The following is a 26242-nucleotide window of genomic DNA, read 5'->3' as shown; positions in this document are numbered from 1 at the left end:
TTAATGTGTTTACATTAAGGCTTTTCAGTCCGATTGAGCTGTCAATCTGATTACAGATGCATTATTTGGTTGCATGTAAATATAGCCGCTAGGTGCATTTACATGGACACTTTTTGCTTCTATCTGAATTAATTCATTCTGATTGACGAATCCGAATTTAGTGTTGAGCATGAGCATGTCACAAGCTTCTGATCGGATTTATTCTTTTCACATTCGACACTGCATGAATATACAGTTCCCCATTGTTGCCACTGCCGCATGCTGTTTTAAAAAGCACACTTTATATTAATCTACTTCGGGTCCTAATTAGACGATGACCAGCACATGAACTGTTGTGCTGCTTAACGTTACTTTAGAAAAAAAAAAGGGTGTAGAAGTGCCCCTTCCCGCACCCAAAACCAGTTGTCTGTTAAAGAGAGTCTTAACGAGGACTGGTGGGACGTGGTCGTGTGAGTGAAAGGGGAGATTTATAATGGCTTCACTTTGCACTAAACCCTGTCGTGTGATTCTTCAGCCCGTGACAGTATGTTATGTGTAAGCTAGGTTAAAGAGATGGGTCTTTAATCTAGATTTAAACTGCAAGAGTGTGTCTGCCTCCCGAACAATGTTAGGTAGGTTATTCCAGAGTTTAGGCGCCAAATAGGAAAAGGATCTGCCGCCCGCAGTTGATTTTGATATTCTAGGTATTATCAAATTGCCTGAGTTTTGAGAACGTAGCGGACGTAGAGGAGTATAATGTAAAAGGAGCTCATTCAAATACTGAGGTGCTAAACCATTCAGGGCTTTATAAGTAATAAGCAATATTTTAAAATCTATACGATGTTTGATAGGGAGCCAGTGCAGTGTGGACAGGACCGGGCTAATATGGTCATACTTCCTGGTTCTATTATAGCAGCGTGGAAGGAGGGGAGGAGTCCTGAGGCCAGTGTAAAAACACAGCCTGTGCATCATCATGAAAGCATTTCAATTGCATGTGTTTTAAGCCTTGCCAATGTAAACATTCAAAACAGTTTAAAACATTCAAACAGAAGACCTGGAAAACTCGACTGAATTCGGTTCTGCATGGAGAGCCATGCAAACACCAAACCGAGCTCTTCTTCGCTTCCTCCAGTTATGCCGCTTTTCCACCGAAATTACCCGGAAAATTTGTACCAGGAACTTTTCTTACCAGGAACTTTTTTCCCCCCAGACCTGTTGCTTTCTGCATTTCCACCGTGGTGTAAAGTAACGGGAAGCTGAGGCAAATGACTGGTGAGGTAGGTTTGTGCGCGTTTCTCAATGCAAAGTACGCTGATTTTGGACGTGCCTCCTCCGGTAGTGCGTACTTTGTGCATTTGACTCGGGAGTGTGATGTCCGCGACGACTCAAGTCCGGTAATTCTGCAAACAGCAGCGTACTTGATAACTTCAGTCAGCTCGCCTTGGCTACTGCAATTTTCCTCTCTGTATATTTACAATAAAACGAAATAGTATATCAAATACCACTGCCTCCTTTAGTTTTCATTTAAACATAATAACAGCTGCAGAAATGTACTTAGTTCAGGGATATGTGTATATATACAGCTATTACAATGAAATGAAATATTATATAAATTTGCCTTTTTTATTTTCATTTTAACATATAGATAAATTGAATACAGACCAAAGATATACTGTTAGATTCACCCAAAACTAATTATATTTTGTTTAACCACTAAAGAGACATCAAGAGTTTTTATTTAGTTCCTGGTTCCTGTGGTGGAAACACACCGAGTACCAGGCCAAAGTCCCTAGTTCCTGGGTAAAGTTCCTGCGGTGAAAACGCGGCATTTCATTTCAAATTGGGCAGCCTGTCATCGAGGACAGTAGCTCATTAGGAAAAAATTATGGTGTAATCACCAATAAAACATTGTTCCATGTTTGATGATGGTGTTATTTCACATAGGATCGCTTGTGTTTGAGCCAGACATTCAGCACTCTTTCAGGAGATGATTTGTGTGTAGATCACACACACACAGGTTTATTTGTGAACTATTAGGAGTAGTTGTCTAGGAGCCGTGAATAATATAAAGACTCTCATGTAGTTTTTCAGTTCATTAAATGTCAAAGAGTGACTGTTAAGAATATCTTAGCTCTTTATCTTTCGATGCCGTCTGACTATTCTCAGTCCTCAGTCCTATTCTAAGTCTCAATCCAAGAAATATACGTGTTAGAAAATGGAAGTTCTGGACATGTTAAGCATACACTTGGCCAGGGATACCTTTTCTAAAATGAACTACACAGTTCGGTCAGTCTAAACTCAACAACTTCAGACCCCCTCCACTATTTCAACATCTGACCTTATGAGGAGACAAAACTATCTGTGCCATGTGCTTATAAAAGAGCAAAGATATCCAGAGGAGAGAGGGAACACAGAAGGGAGGAGGGAGCGAGACACAAGCAAAGGAGTGAGGAGGCAGACTCACAGAAACTTCTGGCAGAAAGCATGATATAATCTAACAGTGACAGAGTTGCAGAATTAAGGAGCAAACAATGTCCTGCACAGTGACAATGAACTCTGACTAATATGACAACATGAGCATTTAGTGGTTGAAACTAACCACAGAGATGAGGCAAGAAGACAGTGACCTGTCATTTGGAAGAAATCCCAGCACATGCAATCTTATCTCTGTCTTAATAAGAGAGTGAGAAAAACTGGCTTGAGTGGCCAAAAATATAATACATGTGAGGTTACAACATCAGAAAATAAGTACCAGTGACTAATGCCATGTGTGTTTATGAATAATCTTTAATCGGCAGTGCTGCTGTTAAAAGTGACTGAGCATGACTGATTTTTGTAGCTACTACTTAAAGGGGTCATTGGATGCTACATGCACTTTTACCAGTTGTTTGAACGGAAATGTGTGTTGGCAGTGTGTGTACACGCTCTATATAATGATAAAAATCCACCCAGTGTTTTTTTTTTTTTTATCTGCTCTGCCCCTTTCTCAAATCAAGCTGATCTCAGATGCCAGTGTGACATCACAAACACAGGCCCCTCCCATGATAGTTGGATTGACAGTGGCATTTCAGCACAGACTGGGCTGGTGTCTTACCTTAGCTCCGCCCCCTGTGTGACTCATCAGTCCTCCATTGTTTCACCACTGCAGCAGATGTAGACAAGAATGACTACTAAGTGATTGAGGTGTTCTGTTGTTGGATGTAATAATGAACATAGCAGTCATTTACTCCCGACATCGGAGCCGCTGAAGGCACAGAGGATTATATTTGTTTCTGAAGGGAATGTGATCTACATAAATATGTTTATGTTCACGCAAATCATTAGTGATCATTAGTGAAGTGAGTATAAGGTCTTTGCAAATTGCCTTTCATAATAATGTGCTAATTAGCAAGTTTCACATGTGGCTAAAGGAAACAGTCCCTCAGAGAGGGGCGGAGTCAACAGACCAAATTAACATTTAAAGGAACAAGCTACAAAACGGCTTGTTTTTGACAAGGTAAAATGGTGTTTTTACACTACCATTGATAAATTTGAACCAAACTATGTTACAGAATTGGAACTACCACGATAGATAGATAGATAGATAGATAGATAGATAGATAGATAGATAGATAGATAGATAGATAGATAGATAGATAGATAGATAGATAGATAGATAGAGATTTTTATAATGTATGTTTGATTTTGACTTATATAAGGAAACTTGAAGTTACAAATGTCAAAATGTGTGTGTATATATATATATATATATCATAGAGGTTTGTAGGGGAACTACCAATGTGTCATCAGTTTCCTCTTTTTTTCCAAAATGTACAAACGCAGGCATTTGTTTTAGAACATCATGATTGCGTCAGAAGGATCACACAAAGCACACAAACACATGAAGAACAGCTACACTCTGTGCTAAAACCACCACAGAGAACTATATGGTCAAGTACCCAATATTTAATCAGTTTAACAGCCAGTTGCACACAGTTCATCATGTGTCCTAACATAACATGTCTCTGCTGTTGTAGATTTTCTCCAGTCTGTTTCCATGAAGCGCTGTGTGTTCCTCTGCATGTGCGGTTCAGAGGTGAGCTGCACCACTGCTCTGATTTGGTAATGTGGAATTTCCACGTATTGATGCGTAAGCATTGTGTGAATGGGACCTGTCCATAAGAGACAGAGAAACACAGAGAACAGCTGAACGCTGGTCATATATCCCGTGCTCTCTGAATCTGTGAAGAGATTGCTGACAGAGGTAGTCATCATCATCATCATCATCATCATGATCATCAATAGGCAGGTGAGAGCCAGTGCATTGAAATTCTATATACAATGTTTTTATTCTGCTATACATAATGGATACAAGTGGATGGATAATTTATACATTTTTGTTACTGAGAGCAGAGATGTAGATAGACGTGTGCTGATGCTGATGTTGTCTGCTCTTTCCTGCTAGTGTCTCTTTGATTTCAGCACATGGATTGTCATGTTTTCCCTGAGATTATTCCTGACCTCTGCACTGCCTCTGAAGGGTAAGGATGAGGTTATGCAACACTTCAGAATAATATTCCATATCCATATATGAAGTACACTTTCCATGCAACCTCTCTCTCAGACCTGCAATGTCTGATTTACCTTAATATTTCTTAGTCATAGCACAACACTTTGCTTGTTTTTTTGTATGTTGCATGAAGAAACAGAACTAGCTTATTTCAGCTTGTCATTAAAAAGCACAGTTTGGCCATTTCTAACATCAGAAGCTGCTTGTTCTGTGTGAAGACAAATGCTGTCCTGATCATAAATCATAGATACAATCCAAATATCAGCAAATCAATGATGACAAAGAATCCGCAGTCTTTTTCAGCATTATTCAATTTAGATGCACTATGATATCTTCTAAAATTAACATCTGATCAAAGAAATCATTTTTAAATCTAGTTTTTACAGAATGTAAAATTGTAAAATCATCAATAATTCAATTGGTCCCTGATGTATTGTTTCACAAAATTATAGTGAAGTGAAGTGTTAAGTGTAGATTTATATACCCATATAAATATAATATTAAATCATTCCAAAACACTTGACTTGAGAGATGAAGAAGGGAGGATTTCATCCAGAGAAGGAGACAGAGCAGCTTCCTGGAGGCCTGACTCTTGAAACAGAACTGAACATCCCTCAGCCCGACACACACTACTACACAGGACCATTTCCCCTGGCAAACATGAGTTGTGTCATTGAACAGTGGCCTAACAGCCCAGAGCAGATGGAGTGTGACGTGTCCTGTCCATCTGTTCATCTCTGAGACAAGCGGCTTGGAGAATGGATGAACTTCTACAGCACAGGAGATCAATCATGTATTCCACTCCCATTGCTAAAAGTATCGAAACTGAAGAAAGATCAGGGGTGTGATGTCTTTTCAGTCAAAGTCAGGTCAAAAGGAAGTTGGTTTTGGGAGCTCAAAAAGGCTGGCCACAGCGAACTTACCATTGACCTTTTCATGTCAGTCTGCGAGTAATAACATGAACACCCAGCAGAGCTGCTTTATAGCAGAAATTGAAGTTATAATCATAATCAGAAGAGACCAAAAGTGCTTTTTCATGAATACACTGTAAAGCTATTGTATAAAGTCTTATTTAAATGAATGTCTATATTAATAGATGTGATGTGACTTGACTGGAGAGCTGAATGATCAGATTCTTTCTTAACTGCTGTGTTGTTATTGAGAGGAAAGCATCTGAATGTCCTGAGTCAGTAAACTGTGATGTTGAGACAGTATTACTGTTTGCTGATTCACAAGCTCTTGTGTGGTTGTTTCAGACAGTTGTGTGCTTGTGGGTCCAGAGATCCCGGATTATCGAGTTCAAGGTGAAGCAGTTATCATCAGATTCCCTTTTCTTGAAGATGCGATTAATTACAGGAGACTGCGAGTGGACAACAGCTCAAGCTTCCATGTCCATCACCGCAGCCTGAGGAGTGAGAGGATTGAAGGAGTGATGCTGAGCGAGCGCAGGATCCTGCTGCTCCCGTCTCACCCCTCACACTCGGGGACATACACCTACATCTTCAGGTCAGAGTTCACACATACACAAACATACCTTCACTGAAATAACATGCATTCTTTTAATATATTACAGTAGACTAAATACAAATAATATTTTACTCTTAAATCAAAGGCAGAAAAATAGTTAAATGAAGGTCAAAATTACATTTTTTCTACCTTTTGCTTTGGGAGTGAAATATGAAGCTAGTATTTACAGTAGTTGACACCACTCTTGCACTTAAAGCATTTATATTTATATGAGTTATCTATCTTATGAATGTTTTGATGTTATGAAAGCAGATTATCAATGTGACAAGGGCCACTTGTGCTTTTAGGGGGCAGAAATTAAAAATTAATCTTAGCCTACTTTCAGTATTATTCATTCAGTATTATTCATTCAGTATTATTCATTCAGGATTATTCATTCAGCATTATTCATTTAGGATTTTTATATACCTTGTCATCTATCGCTATAATATCTAGAAGTGAGCTAAAACAATTTCAAATAAATGTTTCATTACCAGATATTGTCTTTGCACCAGTGAGAAGCTGATAATTTTCCAGATGTATGTTATCAAAAGATAATAATTATAAATGTATAGTTTCACTATAACTTCATATATCTGCTTTAAAATATATTTAACGTGAGTTTTCATGGTCAATTACAGGCAGTTTATTATTTTTCCCTTTTCCGAAATGCATACCATACGCTTGTAAATAATGATGATTGGTCTGTTTTCTGTTAGTCCCACCCATGATCATGTTAACAACATTGAAAGTTGGATTTGAAAATAGTGAAACAAACCTCATTCAGAATTTAGAAAGTATATATTGGATTTCCCAAATAAAATGTAAGTCTTAGCTCTGAATTCGGACCACCTAGCGTGTGATCGATTTATAGATTAGAAACTTCTGAGACAAATGTGTTTAAAGCATATTACCATAGGTACAGTGTTTGATCTGCTAAATAGATGCGTTCTTTGTGGAAAGAAATTGTCTATGTTGTCGCGTAGGCATCTGCGAACTCAAACATGTGTAAGTACGATCTTTTATACAGGAGTATAAAGACGTGATTGGATAATGATGAAGGTAATTAGTGACGAAGTGATTGAGTCTTCCTGGCAGAACTTAGGCTAAAGCTTCCATTTTTCTCCTCAACAAAGTATAGTAAAAGCATATTTGCAGCTGCGCTTTTTTCTATGGTCCTTGATATCTACTTGTACTGATGGTGAGGCTGAGGCTGTGTCAGAATCTCTTTGCAGACGAGCAAACAGTTCAACAATTCAAAATATAGGGCAGAAATCAGAGCCATCATCACAGGCCAAGAAGTCACAATCACAATAATCAGTCCAACAAGCAAACAAGTAAGAGGGAAATCCAGAGAAACAGGTGATAAATCATACACACAGCAGTCAGAACAAGACAATTGGAACGCTCTGTAAGGCAGTGATACTGGCAATACTTCACAAGGCCTGTTTGGTCTCACCATGCTTACAATGCTGCCAAACAGGAAGTGATCCCAGAAACAGCAGAGGGAGTCAGAACCAGGGCGAGGGCTCCCTCTGCTGGCGAGGCATCACACTACTCGACTCTGAACACAAACTGAGACGCTTGATTATGAGATCATCCGCAAAGCCCCATCCTCTAAGTAATGCTTTACATACAGTACACTTTAGTTAACGTTTGGCAATGCCTTGACTAACATTGACAATGAGAAATACACTTTGTACAGTATTAATTCATCTTAATTTCTATTAGCGCTGGTATGGTTAACAGATAAAACTTTTTACTTTAATAATGTATTAGTAAATGTTGAAATTAAAATTAATTTATACAATGCTTTAGTAGAATTGTGTATTGATTCTTTGTGTTGTATTTTCTGTTGGCAATTTAATATGCAGTTTTCACATGCTACCCTTTGCCCAACCAGTGTTATGCAGGCCTGCTTTGCACTGCTTCATTTCACCTAATAAAAAGTCACGCAAATGATGTAGGGCAAAACCAGACAATATAAATTACTATTTCTTTAACTTATTACATATGTTGTCTGGTAGCTGGTGACTTTTTGCTAACTTTACAAAGTTATGATTGTTTGATATGTAGTTTTATAACGTCTAATATAAGCAAGAGGGGACACTTGGATAGCTTAATAGCATTTCTCACTATGTGAACATGACTGAAATTAAATGTTTTCGTCATCTGCATCTTTTTTTGATATAGCTTTGATGAATATGTGAAGATCTTTCTCTCTGAAGCACACAGTCTTTGTATGTGTTCTGGCTTTTCAATAATTTACTTTTGACATAAATATTATGGCACAATGAATTACTTTATTCCATTACTGCCATCTACAAGACAAACTGCACATTACACCCAAAATTGTTTGGTGTGATACAATTCCAAATTTAGGGGGTCCAAGCTTGTTGACACAGGGGCACTCGCTCCTGTCAGCATCCTAAGACCTGCTCTGTGCTCTGATTGGCCAGCTATCCAGTGCGTTGTGATTGGCTGAATACCTCAAGTGTGTGACAGAAATGTTAAGACAAAACCAATAAAACCCATTACAAACAAGCCATTAGTTGCATCCAGTGGGAACTTAATTAGTTATTATAATGACTTATACTGTCTTTTTATGCATTGCGTTGCATCGCGCTGTGTGAACATAAAACCATATCTGCATTTGTGATTGGAGAAACAACAAGCTCTACTCTATACCAGTGGTTTCTCGATCCCAGTCCTTCAGATAATCAGTTTGTTAAAAGTGAGCTCCGTGCAGTTACTGTGTTCCCATTGACATGGTCCCTACATAGTGTTGATTGCTCCCTACTCCCTGAGCAGGGAAACCTGTTTAAGTTACTTCACTTCAGAACATTCATTCACGCATTTGTGCTGTATGTACAATGTCTTCACACACAGACAAGTGTGACATCATATACCTCACATAAATTTAAATTCACCTCTCGCACACTTCAGTGCACTTTGAATGTTCACTTCGAACTGGAATCATGGCATTCCTCTGATGTCCACTTCGCAGAGCACTTACAGGACATTCGAATAGAACAATCTGAAGCGATAAGAGAAACATGCAAACTGTGCAGAGAAGGGGGTCTTGAGGACTGGAATTGAGAACCGCTGCTCTACACTGCTCGAAACTCAAGTGTGAATCATCAGTGATAAATCCTTTACATGTGTAACGTACTGTACTTACAGACTGTGACGCCATTGCAGTCTTCACTTACAGGATCAGGGAACAGTCCTCATCCTCCATAAAATGTGCTGCACACATCTGAATATTTGGCTTGAACTGTTCTGGAACAGTGTTGTAAATAAAACTTAACCACTGATTACTAGTTGCATCTCCACAACATGGGGCCGGCAGCATCAAAAAGAAGTACAATGTACTTATTGTGTTCATACTGTATTACAAAACTCTTGAGCTGCTATTGAGGTGGGATACGGATAAGGTTAGGGACAGGTTAGGTGGTATGGGTATAGGTTTAAGGGATGGGTCAACTGTCTAATTATAAATGTAATTAGACAAATTAAATATAGATGTAATTACATGCAGTATTTAAAAAAATATAAGTCCAATGTAAAAACATGTATGTACACAATAAGTGCAATGTATCAATTGATTAATTTAAATGTTAGTACATAGTAGTTATATATATATATATTTTTTTTTCATTATTATTTATTCATTTAAAATGCACCATGAGTGAGCCTATTGTGTGTAGTAAATTGTGTCTAGGGGAGGGAGAGGGGTATATCTGTCCAATCAAATAGCCTATAGTTTACATATAATATCTGTAAAACAACCGCTTTCTTTATAATTTCGCCTAGCACCGCAGCGCGAGCCTCCGCTGACTGCGCGCGCACCTCCCAAAACAGACGAGACATTTATACTTGAACTGTTTTAGACTGAAAACCAGGACTGCCTATGCATAGGGCCCGGGATCTTGTGCAGTGCCCCTGTCTGTCATATCATCTGTAATATGGCTTGCTATACATGGCACGTGAAAAAACAGGGTTCAGCTAATAAATGTTTCTGTTGATGCATGCGCATTCTGGCTTCCCAGACATTACAAAAACATGAGAGAAAAAAAAACCCTGGACAAATCATTCACTCTTGTTCAACGCGAATGTTGTATATACGCAGTAATTTATTCCGTCATCTGGGTGCTGATATCTGTGTTTTTTGTCATATTCTAGGCCTTATTATTTTAATAAACAGTAAATTAGAAATTCAAAAATATACCACCCACACATCTGCTCTACTTTCTCACATGTATATGAATCAGAGATCTGTGTTATGTTGTACCCTGGAGAAGGCAGTTGTGCTGCACAGGCTTGCAAACAAAATTATTATTATTATTATTTTAAATGTTTTTTTTTTAATCCAAGTCCAATAAAGGTGGCAACTAAAATATGTCTAAGTACTAATGAAGTTCTTAGAATGCTGGTCTAAATGAAGTTAATGCATTTCACCCTCAGGAGCAACACGTTCTGCCTCACTGGAAGTATTACAGTAATGATCTACGAGGAAGAAGAGGCCAACATTACTGTGATGCCCTACACCGCACGCGCAGGAGAAGATACAGAGATCGTCTGTCCACATTTAAAATATTTCAAAAGATCAGAAAGTCCAAAGTGGTACAAGGTAGGTCACTGAACATTGTGGAAAACATGTAAATAAATATTTGAATTGAGAGAACAAAAATGTTTCTAAAATGTAATCATTTACAGGATTTTCAGAGCACAGCTCTCCCTATCAGCAAAGGACAGTATACAGTCAAGAGAGACATAATTCTGTCCATCAAAAACATCTCTGTGAAAGATGAGGGCTTCTACACTTGTAGGCTAAGTGTGATTTTCAACAATACCCAGTATAACGTGAGCAGGACCTGGAGAGTTCAAGTGACAAGTAAATTGATTCCCTACGTTGTGATGGTTCTGCCACTGCTTCTCTTTCTTCCTAAACCTGTCAGATAGTTGAGCAAATGATGACCCAACCTGACATATCTTCTTTTTCAGTCCCAGTATCAGAAGCGGTCACCTCTAACAGTCTCAGTGCTTTCACATGCAAGTATAAGAGATATTTAGCAGTATTTAACCAACAAATTGATCTAAAACGGATTAAAATAACTATTTTAATTCTACTCCCTGGTAATTTAACAATGTTTTCTTATAGCATCAAGTCATCCATTCCCTTACATTGTCTTTCCTGCTAATGGATCTTTCATTGAAAGTCATTTTGGTGAGTCTACACCGCTAACTTTATTGATTTACAGGGGTTTATTGTTTGATTTTTTTGATAATATATTTATATGCAGGTCACACATTGCATGCCACTCTCCATATTATAGCATGACAGTAGTCTGTAATACTGCTTTTAATTTTGAAATGGAGCTTAGCCAGTTTCGCTTGGATTGGACACAACTTTCAGGTTTACAGCACAATAATGGACAGTGAAAAAATAGGCTATATAGAAGACACTGAAATAACATGTTATTATAATCCTTGAGTATAAGTCCGGTAATCAGATTTGGTTTGTCCAGCATGATGGAGGACTTGAGCATGAGCTTTAATTTCCCTAAAATTAATAATAAATAGTCACGAGGCAAACATACATTTTGATAGCTCACATTCGATTGAATTCAGGTACTCTCCACAAAGGGCTTTCTCTTTCACCCATGAGGACTGAACTGGTCATTTAAAAATGGTATATGATTTTCAGTGCTGAATTATTCATTCTCTGTTAGAACCTTCCCACAGTGAGTGAATAAGGTCAATGTTTGTTTTCTTACTGTTATGTAGTGATTAATCACCAACCTTTAATAGTGCTGTTAACTTGCAGGTGCTCGTTTGGTGATCCAATGCATGGTGTCTGTTGGAAACCAGCAAGCTCAGTCCACAATTGTGACATGGATGGTTAATAACCAGCCAGTTGAAAACTCTTACCTGGGTGGACGGGCTTTTCAGACAGATAAGAGGTAACCTTGATGTCTGCATTGATCCAATTGAAAACTGTGTGTGAAAAAAGGTCAAGGGCGACAACCGACAGTCCAGAGCACATGAGCGAATGGTCTAGACACTTTGATGAGAATACAGTGATGGTGAGGCAGAAGAGAGTCCATGGGCAGGCAGGGCTTGTTGCACCAGCTCAATATAAACTAGATAAAACTAAAGAATAATTCATACTTTTATGTTGGAGCATCTACACAGTGGTCTGTAGAGAAGATGAAGAACAGTATATCCCCACAAAGACATGCAGGTTAGGTGAACTGAAAACTAGTCATTAGGTTTGAGTGAAATTATGACTGTCAGTGTCAGTCCATCTGCCCATCTCTTCCTATGACCCTAGATGCTGGGATAGGCTCCAGCATCCCAATGACCCTACAGTACACAGGACACATGATTTGGAGCATGGATGGATGGTCATTTGAGTCAGAGACCAGGCTAGGTTGAGTCTGGGTCAAGACAGAGACCAGGGGTCTGAATGATTCAGTGTAGACCTCTGCAGCAAACACAATGTTCACCAGTCCAGAAACACAATAGCAGGTCAAGTCAAGGCTTAGTCTAAATGCTTTATGACTAAGATGAGACTTGACCATATCGTTATGTTCATGGAACATTTATACTTCGAGTCTGGTCTTGAGTCCCATCCGTTACCCAAATCGCGTTTTTTGCAGTGTCAAAGGAACGCTGTTAAGGCCGCTGGAAATGCCATGTACAGATGGCCAATCCATCAGTCATACTGTCTTATATAATTATTGCCATTTAACACACTTTCAAATTACTTTTAGTGCTCTGCAACACAAAATAGTCCACAGAGTACTGGGGCAGAGGAGGAACTGGTAGAGATGGAGTGAAGGTCAGGGGCCAGGAAAAGTTCAGAGCTGGGAAAGCAGTGTGAAAAGTGCAGATAGGCCAAAGAGTACTGCCAAGGGCAAGGTCAGGCCCAGAAAGTTGACAAAAAGAGAACAGTCTGAACTTGACTGAGGCAAGAGAGCAGGGGCTCCAAGCACAGACAGGGCAACACGGATTGGACAGAGAGCTCTAGCACATACAGTTTGAAAAAAACAAAAACAAAGACAAAAAGTCAAGGCATAACCAGACAAGAGTTCAGTAGAAGAGAGCAGGCAAAAAAGAAACAAGTGAATCAGGCTAAACAAAATTCAAGAACAGGATAAAAACTGGGAGACCAGAGTCCTTACAATAATGGAGAATACTTTCATCCAATACTCTGCACTATGTAGAATTTAACCTCACACAGAGTTGATGTGTTTTAAGTCTCTCAGGCAAGCATCTGGAGGTGCAGCTGGTTATCTTTGAGCTTATGGAAGAGGACAATGGGACAGAATTGAAATGCATATGTCAAAATGAAGACCAGAAACAGGAAGTTATCACTCGAATCAAACTTGAAGGTGGGTACCTATTGATCTGAGGGGCTACTGCATGCTTCTGTCTTAGTGCTAATTTGAAATCATTTAAACTCACATGGGATCATATAAATAGCCAATATTTAGGGGTTGTTTACATGTCACCATTTTCAACTAAAATCAGAAAACTTTGAGCTTTGGCCGTTCATTTATAGTACAGCACCGTTTTGGTCTCCTGCAAATGCAGCCTTTAGAACACAGGTTTCAAATGAACAGCCACAAATCTCTTACTTTAGGATATTACTGTAGCTGTATTCACACTATGTCATAATTACCGTAATTCTGAGATTACGACAGGTGACGTTCTACTTGGAGCTGTTTCATGTCCTAGGACTCGGAGGCTTACAAGTTTATTAATTATGAGTTCTGTGTTGATAGAGTTGAGATAGAAACACATGATTCAGAGTCTGAGGACTTGGAACAACTCTGAGCAGAACGTCATCTTTGGTCTTCTTAGAATTACAACATTGCATGAACGTATTTAATGTCCTGAAGTACGTTTGTTTCATTTGTTCTGTCAGTTGTCATCTTTATCCCGACCATGCCATCAAATTCCTTCGCTCCAACTCTGACAATGTTAACTCTTGTTTTACTCTGTTTACTACCTCTGTTTATTTTGGCAAGTCTTCTTTGTATCTTATCAGTCACTTCTGTAACGTTCACTACTTGCTACAGTAGCCATGCTCCAAACTCACACTATTGGCTGCATGGAAGGATGCCAATACATAGACTGACAGGCAGGTATGACATCCTATCACAGGATTCGGACCGAACACAGTGATTGCAAGGATGTTTTATGGTCCTAACCCTATTTAGACCAATTTAATTATTGATTGCTATCAGATTGTGAAGAGACTTTCAACCACTATAAAAAAATGTTTCTAGAAAAAAATTGCCTACTCCATGACAAATTCATTTACATTTGTTGACAATAATGATATAAATCAAAATATTGATAAATTGGAACTGAGAACATTTCAATACACTGACCATAATTTATTGGACTTGGAAAATGCTATAGATCCGGAGAATAATTGCTTCTCCAATATCAACAATTACTGCTGTTACTATACAGAAGAACAATTTAACCCTTATGCGTTGTTGGGGACGTTTTCGTCCACTAGGGGGTAAAGTTGAGTTAATTTGGTCGAAACTTTCTCTGTGTTTGAGCTAATGGATTGATTTTTGGTGACAAATCTTATTTTGATACATATTTTGGGAAAATGCTTTTGAAATTTGAAATTTTTCAAAAACTCAACGGTACACTGTGGGCAAATTCACTACCCTTTCGGGATGTTCGTGGATGAAAACATCCACTAAATTAAACTGCTGTAAAAATGTATCAGATAAATATTGTTTGCAATTTTTTTTGCATAATCTATTAATCAACCTCATTTCTGATCAAAACTACCAAATGTTTAAAAATAAATCTAAGATTTTTACTATTTAAAAATTTAAACTATTTAATTACCAAGTTCATAAATGTTGTCACTGATTTGGAAAAAAAAAACATACAAAATGACTTATTTTCAATATAAAAAGTGATTGTGGACTGGATATATATATATTTTTTTACCTTTTATCACAGTCTTGGGCATGATAGATTTTAATTCATTTGTTGTTGGTGGCTGTTTTTGCACCTTTGACTTCCATTATAATGACATTTTTTGATTGCAAAGCCATGACACCATATAATCATGCATTCTTGATTGTTTGTGGTTTTCCCTGTTGGGAAGAGGTAAAATTTTTATGGTTGATCACGAGGTGGGACCATTAACCCTTTAGATAGGCCTGTGACTAGTTTTGAAAAAGGCAGAGATTGATTAATAGATTTCTGAAAAAAAAAAAAAAAAAAAAAAAAAAAAAAAAAAAAATATATATATATATATATATATATATATATATATATATATATATATATATATATATATATATATATATGATACATTTTTACAGCAGTTTAATGTAGTGGATGTTTTCATCCCGAACATAATGAAAGGGTAGTGAATTTTAACAATGCACAAGGGTTAACCAGTCCATTAAAATGGATAGTAAAATATAATTAATCCTGATAATTTCAATAGAAGAAGCCTGTATGCTAATTTTAATAACATTAAGGAATATTTGAAACAATTTACAAAACCCATTCACAATAATAGCCATATCTGAAACTTGGATAAATGTTGATAAAGGTATTACATTTGAACTGGAAGGGTATGAACTCAATTGTACAAACAGAAAGAATAAAAGTGTAGGAGGAGTGGCTGTATATGTAGATAAAACCTTGAATTATAAGGTGGTAGAATGTATGACAACTGTGATAGATAATTTATTAGAATGTATAACAACTGAAATTTGTAAGGAAAAAAAGAAGAATGTTATCATTAGTTGTATATATAGAGCACCAGGCACATGCTTGGAAGTATTCAAGGACTTGATTGAAGGATTTTTTTCAAGAACTAATCAAAAAGTTATTTTCATCTGTGGTGATTTTAACATTGATCTACTAAATCCAACCAAGCACAAAAGGACTGACGAATTTATTAATACAATGTACAGTATGAGTTTATACCCTAAAATTACCAGACCCAGTAGAATTACACCTCATTGTGCCACCTTAATTGATAACATATTTACCAACAATATTGAAAACAATACTGTGGATGGATTATTAATCAACAACATTGTTGATCATCTGCCAGTTTTCACAGTCTATGATAATAACTATTAGAGAAATCAACCAGAGAAAAAAACTAAAATATAGTCGAGTGTGGACAGAGGAAATGATGAATGCTTTAAAGAATGACTTACTATCACAAAATTGGGAAATTGTTTACATAGAAATTGATGTTGAGACTGCATATAATACATTTTTTAAGACTATTCACAACATTGTATGATAAAAACTGTCCAATTAGCAGAGGTGTCAAGTAACGAAGTACAAATACTTCGTTACTGTACTTAAGTAGAAATTTGGGGTATCTATACTTTACTTGAGTGATTATTTTTCAGCCGACTTTTTACTTCTACTCCTTACATTTTCAGGAAAGTATCTGTACTTTCTACTCCTTACATTTTAAAAATAGCTTCGTTACTGGTATTTCATTCTGCTTGTTTTCATTCCGGCTTGTCATCATTCAAAAAAAAAAAAAAACCTATCCAGATAAATCGCGCCATCCGGATGGAGTGAATTTGATTGTGGTTGGATGAGAAGTATAAACATATACCATTCCGACACCCTATTGGTCTTTACGCGATCCATCGCACCTGCACGTGACACAAATCACATCACAGTCCAGCCAGGACATAGACAGTTTTGGGTTCGTTTATCAAAATATATATTTCTTAAAAGTAGGGTTGGGTATGGAACCGGTATCCGATCGCCTCAGAGTCAGTCCGCTTAAATTTCACATGAAACCAGCGTCAGACCGGTCTCCTCCCGTCTTTGAGCGCGCTCTTCAATCCGCAGAGGCGCAGAGCACGAACGGAGCAGCGCATGCGCACTTAAACAAACGGAGGACCAGGCCCGTCGTCAAGGGGGGGCATCGGGGGGCAGTGCCCCCCCAAATGACTTTTTGTGCCCCCCTAAACGTAACGCACAGAACAATTAACCAAACTTGTATTACAGTGCATTCACACCGCCGGCGTCGAGAGCGTCAAAGTGGCCGGAAGTCATTCATTTTCAATGTAAACCAGCGAGGAGCGGCGCGGCGCGACTTGGCCTTTGAGAGCGTCGAGCAGAGTTTAAATCAAGGCAACTTTATGGTAATGAGCTATGACGAGGTTGGGCAGCAACCAATCGGAACGTAGAAGTCAACCGCTTGAGAGGATTCCAGAGGACGCAGCTCCGATCACATTAGTTCCCAAGCAAAATAGAAGACAGGTTAATTATTGCTGTTTCGCGTTTGCAGTAATCTATGATGTGTCCCTGTTTGCGTACAGGGGCATAAAAAAATAATTAAAAGTGATACGTGGACCAAGGTGTCTGAGATCGTTCATTTTAAGTAAAGGATCTTAATATTTCGTCCATAACAACATTTAATGAGATCAACTCGTAACGTTAACCTCCTTGTGGTTAGTCTGCATAAGATCAACAAGTCTGTTTGCTTTGCATCTACTGTTAATACGAAATAAGCATTCGGACTACATCAGAGCATCTGAACGCTCACGAATCTTTCTGCAGCGTCGTGTGGATAACGGCAAGAGTGAATTTTGACGCTCCCGACGCCGCCGGTATGAACGCGCAGAAAGACGTTTGATATTGAATGTTATTAATTAAAATCATTGCAGTAATGACGTTGTTTCAGCAGAACTTGGCTCACAGGAACAGTAATCACTACAACGGTAACACTAGAAATGCATAACACATTACCTTCAGAAATGATTCAGACGATTCATTATTCAACGCATTATTACACAGAACATAATTTTAAATATAATTATATTCATAAATGACTGTTAAAACATCCCAAAACAGCACCCAAACCTTGCAAAGACCTACCTCATTAATTATTCAAATACAACAGCCAATGGCAAGTCTCCAGCAGCAGAACTTTCAATATGTTATTTTTGTGTTAGTAGTTTTATTAATTCAAATTACAATATGCAGTTTGTGTGTAAGTATATGTATATGTATATATAAATCATGCAATTCATTTAGTTAAGCATACAGTATTGTTTATACGCAATTCCTTCGCGCAGCTGAGCGCGTTGCATGCGATCTCAGAATACATTTTTGGCGGTTTTGGAAATGTTAAGAGACAATAAACAGAGACGTTGATATCAAACGGTGAAGTATTTTATTTGAATAATTGAACAAAACAAGACTATTGTGGTCTATTTTAGTTATAGCCTAATATGGTTTTATGTTATGGTCTGTCTCAGATCATTAAAAAAAGTGTGCCCCCCCATTTGGTTTGTTCTGGCGACGGCCCTGCGGAGGACACAAGGTATGTGTTTATCGATAGATTGTTAGAATATCCATATCTGTGCAGTTCTTTGTCATAAATACAGTTTACAAAAAGTCACGAGGTAGCAGTCGGTTTCTCATCTGTAAAGTTTTCGCTCATCAAACCACAGCCGTTTTCTCCTGCGAAAATCTAGCCCTTAGGCTAACACATATGAACGAACACATACTTTAATTACACTTACTTAAATATACTTAATTTAATCATACGTACTTTATACATACACTACTGTGCAAAAGTCTTAGACACTTTAGTATTTTCACTTAAAAGAATGGTGTTCGGACAGTTATTTATATATTTTGCTGTAGTATGTCAGTATAAAATATCAGTTTACATTTCCAAACATTCATTTTGCCGTTGTCAGACTGCTTGTGCATTCAAAATCGCACTAGATTATTACTAAAATTAATGACCAACTGATATTTCCTACTGACACACTACAGCAAAAGATATAAATAACTGGCTCAAAACCCTTTTTGGGGAGAAAATACTAATTTTTCCATAAGACTTTTGCACAGTACTGTATTTTAAAAACGATATTGTTGCTACTTTATAAAGAATGACCATACAGTAATTCACAGAACTGATTTAAGACAGTGACAGACAACACTCATGTTAACTTTTATATCAGAGTGAGTGACAGAGATACAGTAGAAACATTATGTGTGCTTTTGTATTAAATAATGACCCAGATTGTGAAATACATTTATTAGCCTTAGATTAAGGGAAGCACAACTTGCACAACAAGCTATGGATTTATTTTAAATATTTGTAATGTTCTTTAAAGTTATCCATAGTTTTTTTGTGTTTCTTTTTTTTAAAGTATCGGTTCAGGCACCGTTTAGGAGCCGGTACCATTTTAAAAGTATTGAAAAGGCACTGGACCCTTTTTAAAAGTTATTATTTCTCACTGGCTCATTTACCAAATGAGTGCTTTTTCTTCGTCCTCCACAAATTAAGCTACTGTAGGTAGTTCGGTAGCGAGATGTTTTAATAAATTAGCGTTTTCAATTGACGATGCGATTGACAATGTTGTGATAAGTTGGCTATACCAACTTTGTAACTCGTTACCCCCCGAACACTGGACATAGCAGACGTATGTACCAAATACAAGAAGCTATCAATCAAGAAAGTATCAGGATTATGATTTCTTTTTCATTTTTAGTTTTTGATTAATCACTTGGAGTAATCATTCATTTTGACAGCACTATAATATTTATTGTATATAGACAACCATACAAGTGTAATTGTTATTAAGCCTGCACCAATGTTCTTGTCCATTGCCCTCGCAGATTCCTGCAGCTAATCATGGATGTACATAAACATTCCATTAAAAGTTATTGATGACAAGCCTCTGAAGTTTGACTTTTTGCACTATAACAATACTTATTGGCAACTAGTCATCATATCTCTAGTCCTTTAATGTATTTGCATTGTACTAAAGTGCGTTCATTTTAAATGGGCATATATGCGGCTGAGGAAGACCTGAAGGTCGAAACGTTGATTAATTAAATTCCTCTGGAGCAGTAGTTTTCAGTAGTGTTCAGACTTCACTTCTCTATTTGTCTATATCATTTAGTTGTCTTGCACCTGTGTCCTAATTGGATGTTTGGGATGTGCACACCATTTTTGTATTTTTATATATGCGGCTGAAACAGGAAGCCTAGTGCATTCCAAATTTTTCAACATGAACATTATAGTCATTATGGCCTATGGCCTTTAGAAAAATGTTTTTTGAGGCGGTGGGGTAGTACACAATAGGCCCCTGTGGTGCGGCCTAAGCTTTTGTTCTTAATGGCATTTTTTTCCCCTTACATTACTTTTACATTTATACTTTAAGTAGTTTTTTAAAACAGTACTTTTACACTTTTACTTGAGTAAAAAGCTTGAGTTGATACTTCAACTTCTACAAAAGTCTTTTTAAACCCTAGTATCTATACTTCTACTTGAGTAATGAATGCCAGTACTTTTGACACCACTGCCAATTAGTCAGTACCATAGAAAACGAAAATATACAGATAAACCATGGATTACTAAAGGATTACAAAATGCTTGAAAAAAAAAAAAAAAACATATATAGAGAATTTATAAAACAAAGAACAAAATATGCTGAAAATAAATATAAAATATATAAAAATAAGTTAAACAATATCTTACGCGTAGGTAGAAAAGAATATTATAGTAAATTGTTGAATAAAAATAATATTGAAGGAATATGGGACATATTAAACAGTATAATTGCAAACAGTTGTGGTCAACGCAGTTATCCTCATTATTTTATTGATAACAACACTATAAAGGACAATATGGGTGATGTGGTTAATAGCTTAAACACTTTTTTGGTGAGTGTGGGACCAAATTCCAGATCCATTGTTATCTGAAGATTGGAGTGAAAATTTAATAGAAAATTAATCCCAACTAAATGTTTCTTACAGAGGTGGAAGAAAAAGAAATAATATTATATATTAAAATATATAAAATTTATTTTAAATAATTTTAAATAGAAAACATCTACCGATTGTAATGAACTTTATATGAAAATTGTGAAAAAGGTAATTGAGGGGATCTCTAAACCAATAACATATATCTGTGATCTTTCATTTCACACCGGCAAATTCCTAAACAAAATGAAAATGGCGAAATTTGTTCCTTTGTATAAGACTGGGGACAGAAACAAGTTCACAAATTACAGGCCTTTTTCATTATTACCACAATTTTCCAAACTTTTAGAAAAACTATTTTCCAATAGAAAATAGACAATAGACAAATTTCTAGATAAACAAAAAATAATTTCTGACAGTAAATATGGATTTAGATGAAATAGTTCAACATCATTGGCATTAATTGATTCAACTGAGGAAATCACAAATGCCTTAGAACACAAATGCCATGTTTCCACCGCAGGAACTTTACCCAGGAACTAGGGACTTTGGGCTGGTACTAGGTGTGTTTCCACCGCAGGAACCAGGAACTAAATAAAGTTCCGGGGAAAAAAATGCCCCTCAGAAAGTCCTTGCTGGTGAGGTGGTACTTTTTTTAACTTCCGGAACTTTCAGTGGTGGGTCTAAAGCGCTAAACATCCTGATTGGCTGAGTTCACACATAATGAGCTCAGACAGGAAACACTGCACCTCTCTTGGTTTCATATGAATTACATAGGCCTAAACTTAAATTATTATTATTACTTTTCTATTTAAATGGCTTATTGTAAGTAGACATGTCCAGCTAGACATGGTTCGTCTGATGCATAAACATGGTTAATTTCTGACGTTTCAGAAAGAAGTTCATGTAGACTGAGATGGCAGAAAGCACATTGTGTTGAGTTTTGTAAGGTTTTCATGTTATTTAGGGTGTCTTATGACCAAAACTGATGGAGCTGAAGCTCTTTCCTCTGTTATCGGGATGGAGAGTGTGGAGAAGTGCAGCAGACTACACTTTACAAGATAAAGCTTCAGTTGCTGTATGTAATAGTGAATGAAAACATGTTAGGCTACCTGTGAGGTTTTTCTTAAAAGTGAAAGTGAAAGTGACATGACATTCAGCCAAGTATGGTGACCCATACTCAGAATTTGTGCTCTGCATTTAACCCATCCAAAGTGCACACACACAGAGCAGTGAACACACACACACACTGTGAGCACACACCCGGAGCAGTGTTCATCATTTATGCTGCGGCGCCCGGGGAGCAGTTGGGGGTTCGATGCCTTGCTCAAGGGCACCTAAGTCGTGGTATTGAAGGTGAAGAGAGAACTGTACATGCACTCCCCCCACCCACAATTCCATCCGGCCCGAGACTCAAACTCACAACCCTTCGATTGGGAGTCCTACTCTCTAACCCTTAGGCCACGACTTCCCCCTAAATAGGCATAGAATAAAATTAATAGTCTAAAAATCAGCATATTTCATGTCGTTGTAGATCATATAGGCCTATTATCTTTATTTGTTTTAAAATGGAAAATCAAATGACCAAAAGATACACTGACCTTTTTTTTCCGTTTTTCGTCCAATTTTCTAATACGATTATTTGATGACAACAATACATTTGGAAAACAAAATATAGCCATTTCTGCTTTTTTTCTTAAAAAAAAAAAAAAAAACAAGCTGCACCCTTTTTTAAATGTTATCTTTCATTCCGAAATAGAATAATGAATGAACAAAAAAGGAAACACACCTTACTCCCTGGCAATATTCAACAACTGTTTCTTAATAGAGAAGGGAGAAATAACATTAGGAGTGAGTGCAATTTTAAACAGTTTTGTGTCCGTAAAACATTAATAAGTCTTTGTGTTTCGATATGTGGAGTGAAGTTGTGGTATAGATTAAGTTCAGAACTTAAACAATGTCCAAGTATGATTAAGTGTAAAAAGTGCTTTAAAAATATGTTTTCTGCAAGGTATAGAGAGGAAGAAGGTCATTGATTAGGTGACATTTCATTTATATATATATATATATATATATATATATATATATATATATATATAATTTTTTTTTTCATTTGTCTGGCCAACCGGTTAATTATTAAAAGTAGTGGAGAAGGGGTAGGATTGAATAAGCTTATGCTTCTTCCTACTCCTTTTCGGACATGTATATGTTAAAGGGGAAAATGGAAAGAAAAAAAAGAGAGAAATAATAGTAGCATTATGACTATGACTGTTTGTATTTTATTTATTTTTTTACATGTTCGAAATAAAGTTTTTTCATTCATTCATTCATTCCCTATCTTTCACACATTAAAACTGAAAAAGAAAAATTTGAGAACCTGTAAATGATTCATCTAAAATGTCTATTTAGATAGATTTAAACTGGTCTGCTTCAATTTCTTTCTGATTCTCTCTACAGGCTCTGAGTCTGTGTGGTTGGTGGGAGCTGCAGCATCCTCATGTTTTATTCTAGTGGTGTGTGTTTTTGCATACCATTTGTGCCAAAGGCCACAGAAACCAAGGGACTATGTTCTGGCTCGACAGGACAGCACCATATGAAGATGGCTTCTACTTTACATCTTCAACAGTACACCGATCTTCATCATGTTTTAGTTACTTTGATCTTTGTGTTGAATTGGTCTTTTGTTTTAAATTTGTTTTCCTAGATTTTGCCTCACAGTTCTCTCTCAAAAAGTTTTTGGGTGTTTCTTGTTTCTTGCAATCATTTCTCCCACATACACAGGCACATATTTTTAGCATTTGTTTGGTCTCTTCTGTTTGTAAATTGGCAAGACTTGGTTCCTTGTATTTTGCTTTAAAATAAAGCAGAACTTGGATCCATATAACTTCTGTTTTTGGGCTATTAGTAGAACATCTGTGCAGACTTCAGTTCTCATCTTTTTTTGTGAAAAAATTCTTATATGACAAAATATGGAAAATTTGATCAGATGTTAGCATGATGTTAACATCTGATTTGGCCATTATTTGATATATCTACAGCAGCCTGCCCCATTATGTCAGACATATAACACATACTATGACTCTTCCTCAGTTCCAATCATGTAAGTCAAGTTTATTGTTCCGGTCCCACTTTATATTAGGTGGCCTTAACTACTATGTACTTACATAAAAAAAAAAAAAAAAAAAAAAAAACAGTACAATGTACTTATTGTGTTCAAATTGTATTGTAAAACACTTTTGCTGCTATTGAGGTGGGATAGGGGTAAGGTTAGGGAGAGGGTTGGAGGTATGGATAAGTTTAAGGGTGGGTTAAGGTGTAAAGTATGGGTCAACGGTGTAATTATAATACATATGTAATTACATGTAGTTTTTTTTTTAAATATAAGTACAATGTAAAAACATGTATGTACACAATAAATACATTGTACTAAATTATTAATTAAAATGTAAGTACATAGTAGTTAAGGCCACTTAATATAAAGTGGATCCATTGTTCCTGTTGTTTAGTGGCAGAGCATTGCATTAGCAGTGCGAAAGGTTGTGGGTTCCATCCCCATGTAACACACATACTGGTAAAAAAAAATAAATAAATAAAAAAAAGTATGGCCTAAATACACTCTATGTCGCTTTGGATAAAAGTGTCTGATAAATGTTTATCTGCTTGGTGTTTTTGACAATAAATATTGTTTCTAATCTTTTTGTACACCACCATGTCAGCTTTTTTGAGAAGTGTATAATTTTAATGCTTAGACTCACCTCGTTTAAGTTCCTGAGTAACCGCCCTCCCCTCAGCCCTGTTTATGGATTTAATGATAATGTATGTGGAAATGTGAGTGACACTTTAGCATAGGGACCAATTCTCACTATTAACTAGTTGTTTATTAGTTCTTATAAAACATTCATTCTGCATGACCATTTTCAACATTCCTAATCCCACCCATGACCTAAACTTAACTACCTTATTAACTATTAATAATAGGATGGAAGGGTAACACATAAATATAAGGATATTGCACATTTTTATTGCATAAGCATAAATGGGAACATTTAACTGTTCATGAGGTAGATTGCCTGGGGGAAGAAACTGTTCTTGTGCCTTGCTGTTCTGGTGTTTGCGGCTCTGAGACGCCGGCCAGATGGCAAAAGTTCAAAGATGGGGTGACTTGGATGTGAAGGATCCAGAGTGATTTTCTGAGCCCTTTTCCTCACTCTGGATGTATACAGTTCTTGAAGGGTGGGCAGGGGAGCACCAATAATCCTTTCAGCAGTCCGAACAGTTCTCTGTCTTCTGATGTCTGATTTTGTTGCTGAACCAAACCAGACAGTTATTGAAGTACACAGTACAGACTCAATGACGGCTGAGTAGAACTGTTTCAGCAGCTCCTGTGGCAGGTTAAACTTCCTCGGCTTGCGAAGGAAGCATAACCTTTGTTGGGCCTTTTTCACAATGGAGTCAATATGATTGTCCCACTTCAGGTCCTGAGAGATAGTAGTGCCCAGGAATCTGAATGACTCCACTGCAGTCACAGGGCTGTTCATGATGGTGAGTGGGGGGAGAGCAGGGGGGTTTCTCCTGAAGTCCACGACCATCTCCACTGTTTTGAGCGTGTTAAGCTCCAGGTTCTTAAGACTGCACCAGACAGCCAGCTGCTCAACCTCTTGTCTGTAAGCAGACTCATCACCATCCTGGATGAGGCCGATGACTGTAGTGTCTTCAGCAAACTTCAGGAGCTTGACAGAGGGGTCTTTAGCCGTGCAGTTGTTGGTGTACAGGGAGAAGAGCAGAGGGGAGAGAACACATCCCTGAGGGGCACCAGTGTTGGTGGAGCAGCTGTTTGAAAAGAATTTCCCCAGTCTCACTAATTCTCACTAGGTGGCTCTTTTAAGGGCAGCTGCAGCTCCTTTTTTTTAGCTTTTTAAACAATACTAACTTAACATAGTCTAGAAATGCACGAATGGATCACCTAATGGTGTGATTTTATTCCTAAATTGGGCATCAGGACATCTGGATGGAATTACTCTGAGGAGATATTTGATGAATTCTAGGAAAATTTTGGCCTACTCAACTACAGTTGGATGGATGAAAATTCTCCACTTAAGTAACTGTCTTTGTCTTTCCCCAAGTTAATAATGACACAACTCAGTTTTAAGAACAATTTAAACTTTAAAATAAGCTCTGATTCAAATTTTGCAATCCTGGCATGACGCACTTAAAATCGATCCTAAATTTGACATCCATGCTGTTTTCGTTGATTTTACTCTACCTTTTGACACAATTGATCATTGTCAACTGCTCTATGCTTTAGCTGACATGAATGTCAGATGACCGCTCTGGCTCAGTGTAAGGAGCTATCTGAGTAACAGAGAGCAAAAGGTGAAGTGGGGCTCCTGTGTGTCTAACCCCTATCCAATTGCAGCTGGTGTCCCTCAGGGGGGTCTTCTATCC

General features: G+C 37.2%; 1 protein-coding gene across 1 annotated transcript; it reads left to right on the top strand.

Annotated features, from left to right (window-relative positions):
• Positions 1-4182: 4182 nt before the first annotated feature.
• LOC113053674 (interleukin-1 receptor type 2) lies at positions 4183-23970 on the top strand. Its single transcript, XM_026218858.1, has 10 exons — positions 4183-4267; positions 4424-4499; positions 5785-6034; positions 10502-10667; positions 10754-10931; positions 11042-11089; positions 11199-11264; positions 11865-12000; positions 13301-13434; positions 23255-23970. The coding sequence occupies exons 1-10, from the start codon at positions 4250-4252 to the stop codon at positions 23392-23394; spliced, it is 1212 nt and encodes a 403-aa protein (XP_026074643.1). The 5' UTR covers positions 4183-4249; the 3' UTR covers positions 23395-23970.
• The last annotated feature ends 2272 nt before the right edge of the window (positions 23971-26242 follow it).

The sequence above is a fragment of the Carassius auratus genome, chromosome 34 (assembly GCF_003368295.1).
Source record: "Carassius auratus strain Wakin chromosome 34, ASM336829v1, whole genome shotgun sequence".
Classification (NCBI taxonomy): Eukaryota; Metazoa; Chordata; class Actinopteri; order Cypriniformes; family Cyprinidae; genus Carassius; species Carassius auratus.
This window is presented reverse-complemented; position numbering and strand designations above follow the sequence as displayed.

Coding starts and splice junctions, on each gene's coding strand:
- LOC113053674 (XM_026218858.1), top strand. Junction 10,668..10,753: donor AAAGTCCAAAGTGGTACAAG/GTAGGTCACTGA, acceptor AATCATTTACAG/GATTTTCAGAGCACAGCTCT. Junction 11,090..11,198: donor CAGTCTCAGTGCTTTCACAT/GCAAGTATAAGA, acceptor GTTTTCTTATAG/CATCAAGTCATCCATTCCCT.